The sequence below is a fragment of the Notolabrus celidotus genome, chromosome 23 (assembly GCF_009762535.1).
Source record: "Notolabrus celidotus isolate fNotCel1 chromosome 23, fNotCel1.pri, whole genome shotgun sequence".
NCBI classification, from domain to species: domain Eukaryota; kingdom Metazoa; phylum Chordata; class Actinopteri; order Labriformes; family Labridae; genus Notolabrus; species Notolabrus celidotus.
In genome coordinates this window covers 13,715,169-13,734,943 of record NC_048294.1, presented here as the reverse complement: position 1 = coordinate 13,734,943, position 19,775 = coordinate 13,715,169, and the positions used below count along the sequence as shown (strand labels likewise).

Here is a 19,775-nt window from a genome sequence, read left to right as displayed (position 1 = left end):
AAATATTTGTTCACGCAGTTTGTCACAAAGTAGTAAACTTCCTCCCATCTTTACTTCTTAGAGACTCAACCTCTCCGGAGTGCTCTTTTTATATCCAGTCCTGTTACCAGCCTGTTGCAAATTGACTGAAATAGCTCTAGAATTTCCTCAAGGTTTTTTCTTCTTCTTCCTATTTAACAGCTGGACAAAATTTTCATCATTTTGTTGTCCAATCCCATCTTTTCTTGCAATGTGTTGCTGGCATCAAGTTTAAAATGAGCATATATTTTCATAAAATAACACATTTATCTTCAACGTCTGTCTTTGTCATTGTCTTTGCACTATTGTCTGTAAACCTTTGAAATGTGTTTCTAAGAACATTTTACATAGCTTCCCAACTCTTTTGGAAGTGAGGCTCTATGAATAACTTATATTTACTATTTTACTTTATTTGAACTGTATCCAATGCTTTAAAGGGTTGGGGCTTTCATTACACTAAGTTTGTAAAATTCCTGTTTTGTTTTCTTGCATCATTTCCCTTTTATTTGCAACATCATATTTGGTCCCACTCTAGATCCTGGAAACAGATATTAAATGGACTTCCATTTTGCATGGAAAACACCCTTAAGGACTCTGAGTTATTATCATGCAGACATAGTGTTGCCTGTTTCCCACTGTGGCTAAAGGAAGTTTGAATTTTGAAGCTACAAAGGAGTATAGAAAAAGAAAAGCGAGCGGTGTAATTATATGTAATACGCATGCTGTTAACAGTGACATTCACACATAATCACTGCCTTTTGTTCATTATGCAACACACAATTTGTTTGCAATGGTCAGCTTTTGTAACACAGTGAGCCAGCAAACTTTTCATCTTTTTATTTCATCATCTGAGACCTTTAAAGATTTAAAAAGCTGGGATAGTTTGAGAGTTAATGCTGTTAAAAAAAATGATGTCATTTGAGTTGAAATGCTTGATCGTGGTCTTTCCTCCACCCTTAAAGTATAGATGCAAGTTTACCAGCCCACTACTGCAATGCTTCTTTATACATGACAGTGAATAAATGTATGGAACTGCAACCAATAACACCACACATCTTGGTAACCCTTTCCACCTCTCTGCTGTAAACTATAATCCACAAGTGTGCCATAACCAATAATTTACAGAGTGAGATGTAGTGTAGTGCATAAGGTCATGTAAAGCAACATATATATTGTGTTGTGTAGTGTGGCTGTCATACTCGGATACACAGTCCACAGATTGAGAGCATCGTTGCTTGTTGTATGGTTTGATAAATACCATAACAAATATGAATAAATGCATGAGGCAAGCTTCTTAACACACATGCACCTATAACGATGGAGGTGCATGGGAAAGTGTGCATTAGTCACCTGTAGACTTTGGTCCAATGCGTTGGGTGGAGGCATAAATTAAATCCAAGGCAGAGACCACCCACAGTTGCTGAGCACACTGTGAGGATGTATTCCCTTTGACCTGAAAGCTTCCCCCTTTGAATAAATCATGACAAACTCTACCAGCTTCCCACTACTCTTCTTTTTTTTTTAATCTTTTATCCTGCCCATCCTGCGAATATGCCCTTGAGAAACCACAGAAAAGACAAGTGAGAGAAAAAACACGGACGCCCAACCGCAGGGAGCCGGTGCGAGATCATTGTTTCCATGGAAATGGCAGGCAACAGTAAGCCCATTATCAATTCTGAGGTATTGACTCTCGTTCACTGGTGATATTTAACCTTCATAGATGAATAGGCCGTCATGCGTGCAGAGGAATTGATAAAGCCACCACGTTCAGCGAATTACGATTGATGTCTTTATCATTTGGAGACTGGCCTAACTACGGCTTGCTTGCAAATTACTCTCCTTGGCCTCATCTATCAGGGTATTGAAGTTTGGCATTGGTTTACCATTTGAATGGGAAAAAGGCAAAGTATTCTGCACAGGAGACACGACTACCTTTTCCTGTGTCGTTTGTTTGTTGGACAAAAGGGGCTTTTAAGTGGAGTATTTCTCGTACTTTTAGAAAAATAAATCGATATTTAAATAATGTCGTATGATACTGTGAGTGTTACATTGTCAATGATTCATACCTGTCAACAGTAGTCATTGTAATAGTTCATTTAAAACAGCATTAGCAGTTTATCTTTACACAAAAACACATGGAGGTCAAATGACATGTTCATATGAGGTCATTAGTTCATTAAGGGACTAAACTGTTAAAAAAATGTAGGCTAAAGGTTAAGCTTGTTCTACCTACCATTTTTACATAACATACATAAGCTATTAGGCATCCCTAATGAGTTGTAGTTACACCAAAATAAAGCGTAACAAACAGACAGTCTAAGGTTTCATACCAGTTTAAAAAGAAAATGAAAGTAACATAACTTGTGGAGTTCCAGAGAATGTCACACTAAACAAGCAAGAAACAAGAAAATCAAGAAGGTAAAGATAGTGAAATCAACAAGTTAAAAAGCCGAAATGTAATTAAAAAATAAATAATTAACAATATTACGACAGTTTAGAGAAAGCCCTTTGATAAAAAAATGTATTCAGTGGTAACGTAAAAGAGAGTACAGACTCAGCTAACCTGGGATCCTCTGACAGGGAATTCAGAAGCTTTGAGGCTTTAGCGGTGGAGGCCCAATCACCTCTGGTTGTAAGATGAGATTCATGAATGAAAAGAAAGTTCCTGCTAACAGCAAATAGGTGCATAAATACCTTACTGTGTAGGCTTTTAAAATCATACCATAAACTCCACCCCCCTCGCTAACATTAATATTACCATAGATGTCACTGCTTGATCAGCATGTGATTCATTTCCTGTTAATCCACAGAAGCTTGACCACAGCTGAACCCCATTCAGAGCCCACTTTAAATGACACATTTTAACAGCAAGATTTAACACGTTAACAGCCTGCTCAAGAAAGACTTTTAGCCTCAAAACTGTATGAGGTAAAATTATATTATATTATATCAGTTACATTAAAGCTACAAATTATGCATAGTTATGCATACGTAGGGTTGATTTGACAGACAAAAATTGCATTCTTAAGCTCTTTGCCAGAGTTCTCAGATCCTCCTCTTTTCTTGTTTCTAGATTAGTCAGATATTAGCTCAGGGGTGACAAACTCATTTCAGTTTAGGGGCCATATACAGCCCAATTTGATCTCAAGTGGGCCGGGCCAGTAAAACCATAGCATAATAACCTATAGAGAAGGACAACTCAAAATGTTCCCCTTTGTTTTAGTGCAGAAAGTACATTTACATTCTGAAAATATTCATATTACATGAACTATCTTTTTTTACGCACATGTATGGTAAGCATGTGTACGATATATCGCTCCTTTTTTCGAAAAAAGGTGGATCCACCGCTTCTGCTGTTACAAGTTTTCATACATGAAAATAGTGTTGATTGGATCTTGAAGTACTCTAAAAAGTCTATGAATTTCCACTGGATTATGCAAACTGCAGATATTCTCCCAGAGCGCAGTTCAGGTGCACTCTGTCTGCACAATGACTGTATGCGACCCCCAGAGGATAAATCTGAAATAGCAGTTACTTTTATTGAAAAATTATAGCTTATGTCTGCTCTGTAATTGTGTTACTTTGGGAAGTCATCCACAGGCCGGATTGGAACCTCTTGTGGGACGGTTTTGACCCGTGGGCCGTATGTTTGACACCCCTGTATTAGCTGGAGTTAACATTTCCAATGTTGCAACTGCCATCTATGAGCTTCACAGTGGCTCTTCAGAATTCAGTGGGTCTTGTCACTGAGAATGGATCCATGTTTTTCACTGTCTAGTTTGTATATTACATGTGCTGTTTTTAGATCAATTGTATCATGCAATGTAAAAGCATGTATGTAATAAGGATGGTGCATTGCTTTTCGACTCGAATAGATCAGTTCTGCAGCTTTTAAAACAGATTAGTCTTAGTTTGTGTAAGTTTATATGTTACCCCATTTTTCCACATGGTAGGTCATATACGTGAATATAGCAGAACAACCAAGCGAAAATGAGTTCTGAGTTAGGATATTTCCAGTTTTACTTGATAGGGCAATGTTTTTTGACATTTTAGTCCATTACGTATATGTGGCTTCCAAAAAAAGTTTATGATCAATTATCTCACCCAGAAATTTGTTTTCATACACAGTCTCTGTTTCAACATGGTTAATGTAGATTCTGAAAACATGAGGAATGTGTAAACTGGTGGTAGGTTTTTTTTAACCCAACAACATCTGTTAGCCAGGAACAAATCCAACATATCAGCTCCAAAAACCCCCACCAGTCCAACGTGGCAAAAACAACAGGCTGACACATCCTTTCTTTGCCGGGGCCCTGTTGATTTGTCACTTTGACTCCTAAACACCCGCAGATCCATTTTAGTGTAAAATGACCTGTCCAGAGCCACCCTCTCAGCAGAAGGCAAGAGATGCTTGAAAAAACAAAAGCAGAAAGGTCAGTGAATTGCGAGGTGAGGCAAATGGTGGATGAGGCACTGGCTTCTCTTTGTTGTGGCGAAAAAAGAACAGAAGGGGGACTGGATAAAAATCTGTCACCAAGGTGGATGTTTACAAAATTGCCACAGCTGTTTTTTTGTTGTGGTTACCAACAGCATGGTTGTAACCCAACAAGGGTGTTCACACACTAAGCTAATAGTATTGTTTTGCTCAATTAAATATGATGGTTGTGATGTGATCATATTGGACATAATCACATAACACAATGGCAGATGCTCAAATGAAGGCCAGCTCCTGGAATACACATGATGACAAACAATTGTGCAATAAACAGCCTGTCACTTCTGCTCAAAATGCTTAAATCATAATGATCTCAGAAGAACTGAAAGCACACAGGCTGAAACACAATCAGATGGATCAACATTAGGAATACATAAAATGGGTTTATTCTCAAAAAACACAGGAAGCATGTCAACTGCGTGACAACTAATGAAGTGTGACGGCTCTGGCTTGTGCCGTCATAGCATTCATGCAGGCTACATATTGACTGTGTGTCGTAAGGATGAGCCTGAATCCATACTGTATATGTATTTGGAAAAAGGACAGATCATGAGATGGGTATGTATATCCTCCAAATCTGAATATGCTTGTTATTGCATTTTAAAAGTACATTTTTATGCTATGCGCTTCATTGAAGCATGCGCTGCCTGAAGCCCTACAGCTTCAGTCCCTCTGAAGGGCCCTTCCTCCCACTGGATTCTTTCTCTGAGGCTTATGCTTAATCTAAGTCAAACCTCTGCAACATGTGTCAAAAAAAAGGCGAAGGATCCATCATTTTAGTGGGATGTGTTAATTTCCTCCATTTAAAAAGCCCCAGTCTAAAGTCGTTTCATTTGGTCCACATTATTGAAGTAATTTGGAAGAGTCTCACATTGGGACAGGAATCATTAATAGTTCGGCAGTGAAAGCTTTTTCTTTTGCAGTCAGATTTCTTTACAGCTCCTGCAAACCATACATAAGAATTAAGTTTAAACTTTTAGATTTTAATTGTGTGTGTTAATTTCTTTCATTTTAATACCAAGTCCTTTTTAAGTTGAAACCCAGTCTCGCATTGAGGAAGAGAGAGGAAAAGGAAAGGAGCTATAGGCAGGCACTGGTAGATGAAAGCTTTGGGTGGCAACTGGTATATCTTGTATCCCAGTCAAATTTCCTCCAAGCCACAACATGTTTCATTAAATATTGACTTAGCATCCCTTAAATCCTTGTAGTATTTCATGGTTGTTTAAATAGAGAGCAACAAGTAACAGTGACAGATGGTGACTTTTGTTAAAGTTAGTGATGGCAGAGTGATCTGTGATTGAAGCTAGCTATGGACTCTGAGTCTGACAGTATGAGGAGGCAGACATGTGTTATACTTATTTCGATGAGATTATGTTGAAGGCACAACAACAGCATTCCAAAATTAAATTTTAATTAAAAATTAACATGACGCCTTTTAATGTAAAGGCTGGCACACATCACAGGATTCTTCAAACCTTCACACATTTAGAGACCACACACTTGATGATAATAAAAGACAGATCGCACAAGATCTTTCTCTTCTGATCTTATAGTGTGTGGTGTGCACTACGGAGCACACCACACACTAACCAATTCTTTAGAAGAGTATCCAGTTATTCATGCTCAATATTCCAAATCTGTCAAAAAGGACACCAAAATGGAAAACCAGCCATCATGCAGCACGCAGCAAACACGCTTCCTATGTGAAGCAGGCAAAATTGGCAGTATGAGTTTACCTTAGATTTTAAAGGTCCTGTTTTCTACATATATACCCTGTTTGATTGGTGAGCTTTCAGAAAGTGACCAAAAAAAACAAAGAAAACAAAATATACAAAGAAAAGTAGAGAATGAGACATGAGACATACAAACGTACAAACAATGGCAGTCAATATTAAAGTAATATACAGAATGATGTTTGACAAGTCTGGAAATGAAGGTATAATTTAGATTAATAAAAAACAGGGAGATGGGGAAAGAAGTAATAATAAACAAATGAAAATAACTGCAAAAATAAATAGAACGAACGAGTGTTTTTGTTGTAGCTGGTGATATCTACTTGTGCTATGTTTTTGGAACAGTTTGTGAGAAGGAGTGAAAGAAAAATTGACAATACAAATGAAAGAAAAATGAAAAGTGATTTTTCTCTTTGTGCAGTTAAATGTGAAGTTTGCCGTTGAGTTACTGCACGACACAAACAATGCCAAGATCAATGTGAACCCAGCACAGTCTCTTATCTCTCTCTAGGGCTCAAGTACGCCGGCTCATTCAACAGATTTGATTACTCCTTAGTTTACATTTCCCTCACCCCTGTTTGCTTCCCAAGCTATCAAGCTACAACAGTGTGGCAGAGAACTGATGTTATGTACAGAATGCCAAAGCACACTGAAGCCGGTAATGAACACGAGATGCAAGCCCAGGTATTTCACAATCACATAGTGTTCCCATTCCAGTCTTTTTTGATCCTGGATATGGACTAAGGCCAAAATAATTAGACTCACACTGACTGTATTCGCAGCTCTAAATTTATTGTACACACAGCGGTGAGTAAAAGCTCTTGTTTTTGGTTCTGTTTGTTTCAGAGTTTCTGTGGCTTTTTCAAAAGCGAAGCATGTTTGTTCAGAGATAAGCCAAGGTTGCTGCGCCGTTCGTCCTCCTTATCTTTGATTCATAAGCCAGATGGGTCCTCTTCTTCGTCGTCTTTCTCTTTCTGTTTTCTTCTGTGCTTTGTGATTCAAGTTCTCCTCCTCCTCCTCTTCTTTTTCCTTTTTTAACTCGTCTCCATCCTCTATCCACTCCTTTTTTATTTTCTTCTATTTATTTTTTTATCAGAGTATTTTATCTTCATTCTAATCTCCCTGTATTTGTCTCCTTCTTCTTGTTTAACCTAAACTCATCCTCATCTGCTCTTTCACTTTCTGTAACTTTTATACCCCTTGGAACAGCACTACTATGTGCTTCAAAACTTAAGACTGATTTATCCTGGAAAACAAAGCCTGTTTTGGACTCAGGAATGCAGAGAAGAGGTTCCAGCCAACTGATATATGGGGCAATGTATTTTGAACAGGTGGTTATGCAAATTAGCATCCTGACAGAGTGAGCAGGACCGTGATGTAACGCAAATTTGCATAACAACCCCTTACCTGGCTACCTACTAAAGATGTAAAAAGAAGACAATATATATTGATTGAAGGATTACTTATTGATTTCAAAAGGATTCATTTATATAGAAGTTGTCCCTCCAAATACAAAATGTTGACACTTTGGCACCAAATATGGGTGTTATAAGATATTCAGATGTATTTGTATTCACCATGTTGAAGACATGAAATAATGAAAGCTGTATCCCAGATCCATTATTTAACTGGATATTATTACCTGGCTTTCTTACTGATCTTACGGTTGTGTACAATGTCTGATTCTGATTGGTCAAAACCCCTTGACAAGCCCTTAATTATGATTGTTAACTTTCACTAATATGAGCAGAACCAGAGGCAAACTGATCACACATCATGTCAAATCAATCTGCCGAAAAGAGTTAAGGCAAATTTCGCTACTGCTTGTTGACACCATAGACCGTAAGGTGAGGTAAAACCGTTAACATCCGTTAGCATCAAAACAATATGGCTAAAACACTTGTTTTGGTTAGCATGCAAATACAGCAGGCTAAATAACATGGATATTTACATCTGGGATCCTATCCATAGACTATAAAATATTGCCGTAGTATCCGTGACGTCACCCATCTGTTTCTGAAGCGCTGTTTTGAGGCCAATCGTCTGCGGGAGACAGTTCAGTTGCTGCCATATTATACTTTTGATGCTTGTGACATAAATATAGCTGATACAAAGTCAGTACAGCTCTCAACATAACATTTTTCTGCCTACTTTAGCCAAGATCCATGCGTGGCTCATGGATGAAATAGAGTAGCCTTCTATTCTGGATTTTAGCACGTGAGATTTACATGAGATTGACATGAGACGCGTGAGAGATGTGCTGCTGAGGCCTGTGTCTGAATGGTCTGATCTGTTATCATCCACGCTGAATGAAAATCAAGCTGTTCACAGCTGTCACGCAGCCAACACGTATCCAGTTTGAAGCAGCCATAATGATGCTCTATAGAAACTAAGTGAAGAAAAAACAGGTTAGGTGACCACAACAAGAAACCCTTTGTTCTTAAAGCTTGTACATGAAGCCGCTGTAGTAGAATGTTAAATTTCCAGTGTATCTAAGGTGTACATTAGTAAATTGTGTAGTATTCAGAGGTCTGATAATTAGCATTGTGTTACCTCTTTAAATAAGCAAGGCTAAAGCAGGTTGCCGTTGGTGTATGTATGTGTGCATCATCATACACATGGTGGAGTGTATTCGTGGCTGTGTGTCGCACCCTCCCTTAATTGGATGTTTGAATGTACCCATTTATCCACAGAAGGGCATCTAATTAGGGTCCTTTGACATTAGACACAGCTTTTGCAGCTTTGTCGGGAGTCCACATGTCCACCAAGCTTCCCGTAGCAGGGCTTAATTGACTATTATGATAAGGGCTGAGAGAACATGTTCCATGCTACTGTGAACACACACCACCTGCAAAAAAAAAAAACCTTCATCGTTTGCTGTTCCGTTTTGTTGATCTTGCATTCACTTGATGAGTTTTTATGGCTGGCTGAGCAGTGGTCAGCCTAGCTGCTTAAAATGCTTCGCTACACACAGGAAAAGTTAAGTGCTTAGTTTAAAAGTTGCACATCCTCACATTAGTGAAAGCAAGGAAGCTGAACCTCTTTTGCATACAAGCAGTGTATCTCCAAATGTAATCTATGGATTAGATGTAAGTTTTCAGAATCACAGGTAGTTTTTGAAACAAATGTCAGTAGTTTTTAGATTAATGGTGCTCTAAGCTGTAGTCTCGTTTAAAGGCTGCTGTTGGGGAGGTTTTTGTTGGTTATGAAATTGATGTCTTGTTATGACGTACACAAGCAAATCAGCCCATCCAAGTTACGATCAACTCTATCTTTACATGCATTTCTTCTGTCTGAAACCGTTTGCGGGGGTTGTTGTCTGTCAAATGGTTGAACTGCCTGCTACCAAATAGTCTTTTGATGTTTTACATGGCAGATATTTTTTTTGATGAGCAATAACATTTGAGTATTAGAATGAAGCAGGGTGAGATTGTGTCTTTAAAAAGAGTACTTTCACATCCAGGACAAACGCAGCTGAGAGATGAGAGAACCGCTTTGTCTGCAGGGGTCACCCAAACAACAAAAAATGAAAAGTCCTCACAAGACCTTTAACTTTAACAACCTTTATAATGTGTTACGTGAAATGCGTACTTAAGAAACATATTAAAGCAAACACACAATTCCCCGGTGTTTTTGAATATTTCCTGCTTTCTCAGCTGTTGCTTTGGAGCCCCTTTCAGACATTATTTTTGGTTTCACATTCTGCACTTTAAGTGTTTTTAGTACTTTTTTTACCACTCTCATAGACCTCATTTTGTACAACTAGGTAACAGAAGGTAAAAAGTAACAGAATGAAAGAATGAAGGACTGGTTGCTGAACAAATACAGCATTTAATAACTCAAGAGGGAGATATTTATTCCAGGGAGTTGTTTAAAACCAAAACATTGCTCAAAGTTTTGCTATTTTTCGAGTTTCATCCATTGATTATCCTGAAAAATAAATGCACTGCATCTGCTGGATGTCTACATTGGCAACTGCTCGACTGTGTATTGACCAAATCATTTTTATAAGTTATTAGCTATAGGTTGTTGTTCCGCTCCCTTGTGGCCAGTAATAAGCTTTCAAGTTCCTGAAAAACATACTTCAAATAGATTTTTCTCTTCTCTTTCAGCGGATCCAAAACACAACAGACACCCTCCTGGATTTAACTGAAAGAAACATGACAGACTTCTTGGTCAAAACTTTTGAACACTCCGGCAAAACAAGGTAATGTATGTACTGTATGTTGTGAATTTCAACTCCGACTATGGTTCCCCTGCAGCATTTGAAGGGCTTTTTGAATCAGGGTTTCCCACAGCATTCAGGAATCTAGGAGCACTTTAGAGACTAGTGACTCTCCTCAGGCACTTTGGTTTTGGTCACACATGTGTTTATTTATTTTTTTCAACACAAAGAGAGCTAAATTACTGCCTGGGCTGCTGCTGTGATGTTGTTGCATCCACTTTTAGAAGGTCAGTTGAGAGCAATATGAATGAAAGGACAAAATTCCACACACTGTGATGCCATTTGTATCGCTGCATGTTTTGCATCTGCCATGCTCTGACAAATCCTGCTGGGCCTTCATTTGATATGCCTCCCATAAACTGTCATTTTAAAAACAATTAGACCAAACTGACAGTGATGGAAATTATTAACAGAGTGTGGGTGTGTTTGTTCAAGCCATGACTCCAGAAATACTTGTTTAATATCTGTCTCATGTTTCTGTGTCTACTTTAGTATTAAATGTGTAGGCGTGTTCATTCTTGATGGCACTCATCCACTCTTAGCTCCACTTTATCCTCCTTTTTCTCCCCCTTTTCTACCACTCCAGGTACGGAGGGATCTCTGTCGGAGCAGTCAACTCCCAAGTCCGCATGACCGAGGCGGCAATCGAAGCTTCACTCAAGGATCTCAAAGACCTATTCAGTACATTTCAAGTATGTAATAAACATTGACATTCACAGAGTCAAACCTGTTGATCCTCTAGAATACACAATGAGCCCAGAGGCATGCACAAAAAATGCTGAAGTCTTTGATTTGTTCATAAAACCAAGGACAAAAAACACCTCCCTATAATCATTAGTGTGCTGATTCTTTAATATGAGCTACATAAGCTTTAATGCTACACATCCATCATCCCATAGAGAGCTATTCACCTCACATTCCAAACCCATTTCATGCTTTTTGCCCACATTTTCAGCTTAGTTAAGGTATTGAGACAAATAATTAAGAAGTGCAGACAATAAAAGATTGAATAAATGAAAAAAATAGCAGAGAAACAAACTGAAAAACTCACATCAACTCGAACATTTGTTGTGTTTTTTGAGAAACACTTCATTAATGTTATATTTTAGATCTTGAGTTGTTCAGTTGCTCTTCCAGGTACTCAAACAGGCCTCGATTTACCTACAAAACCTGCACTAATCGGTGCATGGCATTCTTTGTTAAGTTAGCTTTGCATCTCAAGGAGAGGTGATGTTATTTGTTGCAAACTTTCGGACCCTGCTGGATCCTTAAAAATAGATTAGATAAATAGATTGTGCAAATCAGGCCAGTGACGTATGGAGGAAATAAAAAGTAAAGGCAGAAAAACACCTAAAGATGAGAAGAGGAGGTTCAGATTTCAGGGAGTGTCGATGGAAACTGGCTGTAATTGCCAGCATGGCTGTAAGTTAGAGAAGAAATCTGGGTCTCGACTTCATGACAACCCACATCCATGTACAGCCCTTTGTACCTTTTCATTCACACATTTGTTAACTATATCTGCCTTTATTCAATTAATATGAACACACTAATACACCTCAAGCAGGGCTTCTTGAACTTCATACCAACTGACGTGCCCCCTCTTTGAATCCACCTTTTCTGCAACTCTCTCTCAGCCCCTCTTCGACACACACACATACACACACATACGCAGTGGCTCATTAACATTTCAAATTTGGGATGTTCAAACTACTCTGAGATCAGCACATTGCTTCACCCTCAGGCGTCTCCGGTCTCATCCCTACCCGGGCTAACTTCTCTGTCTCCCAGATCTGGACGCTTAATGTGACTTTAATTTGTGCGGCAGTGGTGATGTAACCCTAATGGCCGGGCATTAGCCTTCCCAAGCTCTGCATTCCCTGTTATTAAAGTGCTACACTGTCCTTGGGAAATGTCTGGCTCTCTGCTGCTCGGCAGGCATTGAGATGTGAGACGTTAGCGGGAAGAAGCAGGCTTTTGCACTCTAAGCCACCTGTGCAGACGAAGAAGCAGGCAGTGAAATTTCTGTGCAATTGCATTTCCTGTATCCAGCAGGTAGAAAAAGAGTTCAGAGCTGAAAGTGGTGACGGGAATGAGGAGAAAAAAGAGGGCCTGTGTGATGGAATTTATTTGATCAAGCTTGAAAATGTATCTAAAATAGCATAGTGTCTTATGTATATGCTCTCAGTGTCTGTGCTGCTTCTCGAAATGCTTATTTAAGCTTCTCAAATAAGATCTTCTTTTTATTATTTTATGTTATTCAGAGAAATAGGCTCTTCATTTTAAAACCCATGAACTCCTTCCTGGCAAGTTCACAATCAATCTTGTGACCCATCAGCTATCATCTGACAGTACGTATCATTTAAAGTGACACACGACTTCTAGACAAGACTTACTTTACGATGCGTTACTTTTTTCACCGTCCAATTATCAACTTAAAGAACAACCGTGTGATCAGATCAAAGGAAAAGCAACATTTGCAGGGATGTACGGTGGCCCTGAAGTGCAAATCACAACGGCATTTCAGAAAACACAACGGCAAATCAGAAAACACAACGGCAAATCGAAAAACACAACGGCAAATCAGAAAACACAACGGCAAATCAGAAAACACAACGGCCACAGAAGAAGTAGGAACACTCAGTCCAACCAGCGATGAGTCATGTCCCCTGAGGGAACCTTCTTGTGTTTTTTGATTTGCCGTTGTGTTCTCTGATTTGCCGTTGTGTTTTCTGATTTGAAGTTGTGATTTGCACTTCAGGGCCACCGTAGGGATGTCTGCAAAATGAACTCATAATTTTTGGTTCATTAAGTCCTGCAGATTGTGCCTATACCTGAGTCTCAGTTTCACTGTAAATAGTAAGTTACACAGAGGCTTCACTTCGACTTCCTTGACCATTATGTATTAGAAAAAGAAGCTGGTTTTCTTTGGATGCTATCATCATGCCTAATCATCTGTTCTGCTGCTTCCCAGTTTCATTGTAAATAGGAAGCTATGCAGAGGCTTCACTTCAGCTTCCTTGAGCAGTATGTACCAGAGAAAGAGGCCTGTTTACTTGGGATGTGGTCATTGTGGATTGGGTTTCGCCTTCTTTTTCTCACCATATGGACTGATTTGGCTTGAATGCCTGCTGTTACATGATTGGTCAATACTACTCGTATTGTAAATATACCACAGAACTCTTCTCCAACTAAAATTCAGACCCTGCCTACAAATTCTGCATACAGAGATAAGTTCTCACTGCACAGACCATTTGACCACACTGTCACAAAGATCATTTGACCACCGAACTGTACGCTTTGGAAATCAAACCAAAAACACTCATGGCACACTCCAGTGGCTTTATTGCTGAGTCGTTAGAGGTCCTCTGGCCAAACCAGCCTTGTCATTGTCCTTGAACGGGGAGGAGTTGGTCGAGGATTAGACCCTGGCAGCTGCTGGCCCACTTCTCATCTCGTTTCAGTCACCACTAATCCTCAAGACGGCCGCCTGTTGGTGCTGCCCGCTGCTTTTTTGGCATGATGTAAACCAAAGTGGAGCAAAAACAACAATATACTGAAGATTCCTTTGCTTCTGCTGGAGGAAGCATCGCGGACATGAGTAGGAGTCTTGTTCTTTGCCCCGGTGTATGAATAGGTAATGACTTGGAACAGAGGGGCTGTTATTTAACACAAATGCTCCTGTCAGCGTAGATGGGGGCGTTTTTCTCTCCCTCTCTCCCTCTCACTCTCTTCCCTTTCAAACTGTGATATGGAAAGAGAAGACGAGTTCATGCTGCGTTACTGAAATGATGGGTAAACACTTTATTATGCCAAAAGAGCAGGCTTGATCTATGGCAGGGCAAAAAAAAAAAAAAAAAGGAAAACACATGCTCTGAATATATTCTTGAAATGTCTCCAAATTTCTCCGAATGTCACAATGTGGCGTAGGATTGGCTGAGTGCAGGATTGTGGGATAGAAATAATCACACAAGTGGTGTAATCTCCTCATCCCTCTGTCCTTAGGTAACTGTCTTTGTGGGCTGAAAATATCTTTTGTGTCTAATCCTTTCCACTCTCCCTCTCTCAGGGCAGACAAGCACTTGCACCTGAGCGCACACTTGCATTCTTGGGATGTCTTACTTGATTTTTCTCTTCTTATTTTTCCCGCCCCCCACCTCTCTCGCCTGTTGTCACCTGCACTTTTCCTCCACCGACCTCTTCCTCACTCCTCTCCTCTCCCCTGCTATATCCCCCCACGGTGAAGGCTGGGTCCAACAGGAGGTCCATTTGCATTTATATCACACGTGTAATGTGCTCAGTGCTCCTATGGCTGGCCTGAACAGCATGGTATCAACATGACACTTTGGAAATCGCATGCCTGTCATCCTGAGCCCTCATCCCAAGGCTCATTTCACCCGAAACATGAGTGCAGTTGAGCAGATTTTTAATGCAACCTGTCCACTTTCTCCTCTCACTGCTGTCTTTCTCTCCACCTCAAAAACAAAATGCAGCACACACTCTGCAGAGCATCTATTTTTTGAACAGTTATTTTTATTCTAATCTCTATATGAACACTCAGGGGCTCATAATCCACTCATACTACCTCCATCTGATTAGTGCATTGGGTAAAAAAAAGGCGATTTCTGTGACTCCTGAATCTTTGTTTCATGTTCTGTCCTTCCTCTGGTGATTTAAATTATTTCACACTACTTAATAAAACAGAAACGTCAGAGGAGCAAGTGCAAAAAAACTTGCAAGTAGCCAAAATAACAGGGGACACATTTTCACCCAAGTCTGTGGGAAATAAGTGGCTCAGCACACCCTCATGCTCTCTGCAAGTCTTAATTCTTGTCTCCCCCTGCCTCATGTTTTGCATTTCAAAGAGCAGAAGTGGTTTTCCAAGTGCATCCAATTAAGTCTCCTTGTGCTTTCTTTCCTGTTTTTTTTTTTTATTATTTTCAATAGGATAATGTGACTGATGAGATCTTCCCGAAGGCTGAAACACTGCTGAAGAAGCTGGGAACCAGGGACAACGTAAAGGTATTGCATTAATTGCCTTGTTCTCCTTTGCTCTGCTGCTTGATTTGATGCAATGAGATGAAAGTTTTGGGTGCAGGGAAATGAGGCAGGTGGAGAGGATTTTGGGCGTGAAGAGAAGTGATCAAGAGTGATAGAAAGACGGAGATAGCCAAGGACAAACTCAACTCAGTCTGCTTTTGTCCTGTTTTATTGTGAGACCATGTGTTTTCATTATTATACTCTGAATGATTAAACAGTAATAATTCAAGTAGTGTGTCCTTTTTGAGTGAAAATGAAAAAGGGGGTACACTTCAATTATTACATACAATTGTTTAATTTTGAATTTCAAGCCCAACAATGAGTTTCATTCAACAGTGAAGCATTTTTTGGTTTAGTATGATATCCTGTCACAATTATTTAATCGCTAATTCAGGTGTTTCCGTTTTCACTTTAAAAAACAGGGGTCGGTACATTTTTTGGTGCATCCTAGACAGAAAGAAAACAAAAGTTACACCCATTTGTGGTTTCACTAGCTGAATGTGCTGTGCTCATCCAGCAACATAGAGGCTACGCTACATTAGCTTTACTCTGATAGAGGGAGCAAAGCACCAAACAGTGACGCTTTGTTATGAGTGAAGTCAGCAGTGTGTGCATTTCAGGTACACCAAGAATGACCAGGGACTTATTTGGAAACCAGATTACCCTTTTGCTCAACCTGTGAAACAAAAAGTTACAGCTGATCTATCTGTGGTTGCCGTCGTGATATCAGCAACTACCACAACCAGTGACCGTACAGCAAAGCAGGATGCTTGGTAGTTCTCGATTTATTCTGCCTTTTGTGCATTAAGCAGCCTCATGGCAGAAGGAATACAATAATTTTCATAGCGGTTTGTTTGTTTCCGCACCGGAACATAATACCGCCGACCTGAGGGCATGATTGGAAAATTCACTGCCAAGTATGTGTTCCGGTTGGGTCAAAATTCGGTTTGCTTTCTGGACCACCCACACTGTCCAAAGAGAGCAGAAGTCTTTATGCTGGACTCCAGTGACTTTTGAGCACAGCCTGATTCATTCAGACACTTCTTGTCTCTCACAGAGAGACAGCCAAACCAGCATATAAAGGAATACGTTAGAAGACTTTCAATACAACTCTGATAAAAGGAACATAAAATATTTTTGCCGACACCAAAAGAGTTGAGTTTCCTCGGCAAGTAGATCCTCTGGTTTGCTCGTTTAGCAATGCTGTCAATATTTTTGCTGAATTTCAGGTTAGAGTCAAACACTGTGCCCAAATACTTATACGATTGCACTATTTGTACCTCTTCACAAATAGTGCAATCGTATAAGTATTTGGGCTCATGGGAAATGTAGTTTTCATCCGAGAAAAACACCACAAATTTCTTCTGTAGGGGGGCACCAGAATCAGCATAACATGAAAACCCCTCATAGTACCTTTAGAATTTTCTTTAACTAGAACGCACTGATACCAAAATTCACAATGTTACTGTTGGTGTGAAATTATGAGCATACATAAGACAGTTTGCTCATAGAGCTGAACAGCTGATTAGTGCACCGCAGCAGAGGAACACAAATGTGTTGCAACTGTGAATAGTGTCAAAGCAAAGTGGTTTTCATAAGGTGGAGTAAAGCGCTGAACAATTGCAACCTTGCTGTTTTTGGTCGGGCTTTCTTAAGTTTGCTAAACTATGCGGTACAGCTGATCCTGTCTGCAGAGGTTGCTTTGCTTCCATGCCAGTTCTCTGGCTGGTTTCCCAACAAAGGGGCCGAGCTGACCGGCATCCCCTGTGGGTAACATAATTACTATAGAAAAGTACCTCATCCAACCCCTCTTCTTCCCTTTAAATTAAATGTGGTAAGGTTAATGGGGCATCAGTTTCTTTTGCAATGTAACATGTCCAAGTGTAAGAAGTAAAGGAAAGAATCCTCTAAATGTTGTCAGTACTGTATATGTGTTAATTTCCACTGCTCAACTACGCTTGTATTTTAAGCTAAAGTTACATCTACAATCTCATACAATTATATCAGCTTGCGTATTCTATCTCACACTGATACAAGAGTTCTGCTCCTCCTCAGAACAACATGTTAAAAATAGTTTGAGAACTAAAAATGCAAATGTGGCTTGTCATCATATCTCCTTACTCCCTCTCCCCCTTCTCTCGTGTTCAGCAGACAAGCTTGAGCTTTTTGCTTTCTGTTATCTTGAACGCATCAGATGATATTTAAGCTGCAGACCTTTCAGAAACTTCAGAATGAGGAAAATATATAACAGTAAAAATACGATCAGCTTCGGCCAATCTGTCTTTTCAGAAGAGAGAGTTAAAGAGAGGCACAAACATTCAGAAAGAGACTCTAGCATGTGTATGTGTGCATATTCTGTATGTGTGTGTACTGGAGTTTGTCCGTATCCTCCTCAGTGTTATGTTCCGCTGACACTCATACACCATCCACTCTTAATTAGTGCTGCACTATCAGCAGGGAGTCCTCTCTCACTCCCACTCTCTTTCATCCAATCTTTTTCTTCTGCACCCCAGCAGCCACAGACTCCAAGACTCACTTAAATTAAAAAGAAAGTGTTGAGAAATGTTTCTTTTACTGGGCACGCTACGCCACAATCCAGATTGGCCGTCTTTGCGAGGCCTTTATCTTCTAATAAATGAAAAAGTAGTGTTTGTCACATCTGTGGCTTTTCTCAAAGAAAAGTATTTTGCACTGAAAAATGTTTTGGCGATGATTTGACCCCTCTCCTCAGAGATCTTTTATTGCAGTAAGTGGACCAAAAATCAATTTTTCTATTACTTTATTCTCGCTGTATAAAAACTCTCTCACACAGAGATAAACCCTCAAACATACAGAATATGAAACATCAATAGGTGCACAGTAGCTCAGCAGTTACTGTACTTTTTAACCATATTTCAAACAAAGAGCCTCCGATAACCTTGGAATTGTGCAGGATTTTAAAAACTTTATTTTGACTATACTTGCAACACACACATCCAATGAAAGCCTGATGCAATAGATGATTCCAAAAAGTAGCTGTAATAATAGCAGAGAGATTCTGGCATGTGGTGGTTCTCCACCTTTCTTTCTTTCTTTAACTGGCAGTGCCAAATTTGTTTGAGGTTTCGAATGAGAAATATAACCCTTGTTACGCTTTGTAATAAGACGTCATTTTGGACCTTTATTAAACATTTAAGGCTCCTATGAGGAGTTTTTTAAGCTGGTTATAAAACAGACTGAAATGGATACCAATGTCCCTACATGACCTGATAAAGCAAAGGGATCATTAGAGAGAAGATAGTCATTCTTAATGCATGGAAATGTTGCTCTGGGGTAGGCTTCAGGTAAGACAAAGCACCCTGCGACCAAGCCTTCTGTTACATCCTTAACAGAAAATGTAATGCCAGTGTTATCCTTGGATGTTCAATAATACATTGAAATAAAGTATCATATCATTTATCACAAACTCTTCCTACCCATGTTCTTGACAAAATCTGCAAAATGACAATTTCAGCTTTGTCCACAGGGGGGCGCCAAAATCAATGCAAACAAGAAGTTTCTCACAGGTGCTTTAACCTCTCTGTCATGAGATTGAATAAACGAATGATTCACAATTAATGAAAAATATCAATAATGTGAGAAAAATAGCATTAAAGCTAGACTTGATGCATTATCTTACTTTTATGGTTATTTTTGGGCCTTTTATGCATGTATTCAGAGGACAGGACAGTGGATGAAGCAGGGAACAGAGAGTACTGAGGAGTGTCATGGGGTATAAGGGCCACAGGTGGGAATCAAACCTACTTGAGGACTCTGGCCTCTGTACATTAAATGCACAACTTCATCCTATTTTATACTTCTGCGTTGACCCAACGCAGACGAGAGCACCACGTACCCGATAAAGTGTTTGCTTTTTCACAGCGATTCCGAACGCATGTGAATTAACAGCTGATACATGTTGCTTTTTATCATTCAGCAATGATTACAGGGAACAATAAAGAGGAGATTAAATAACAGCCGTGGGATGTGCGAGGAACCCGGAAGTGCTGTAAATTCAGGAAATACAATGCCCCTGAGCAGACCAATCACAGGGCTTGCAGTCCGCGTTAATTTGACGCATAGTTACATTTTGGTAGAGGTGCGCTTTGGCTTAGGGTAGGTATTGGAGCTACTCACAGCTACTGCTATGCTGCCGATTTGACGCAGAAGTATAAACCAGGGCCCGTATGCACATCCAGCCATTACACAAAAGGGATCATTAGTCTTAACGTACCGTTATGGAACGGCC

General features: G+C 39.7%; 1 protein-coding gene across 1 annotated transcript in view; it reads left to right on the top strand.

Moving 5' to 3' along the window:
- LOC117807432 (phospholipid-transporting ATPase ABCA1-like) overlaps window positions 1–19,775 on the top strand; it is a 255,352-nt gene that overhangs the window by 165,228 nt on the left and 70,349 nt on the right. Inside the window, 3 exon segments of the mRNA XM_034676741.1 lie at window positions 10,359–10,453; window positions 11,058–11,163; window positions 15,416–15,490. Coding sequence (XP_034532632.1) covers window positions 10,359–10,453; window positions 11,058–11,163; window positions 15,416–15,490 — 276 coding nt within the window.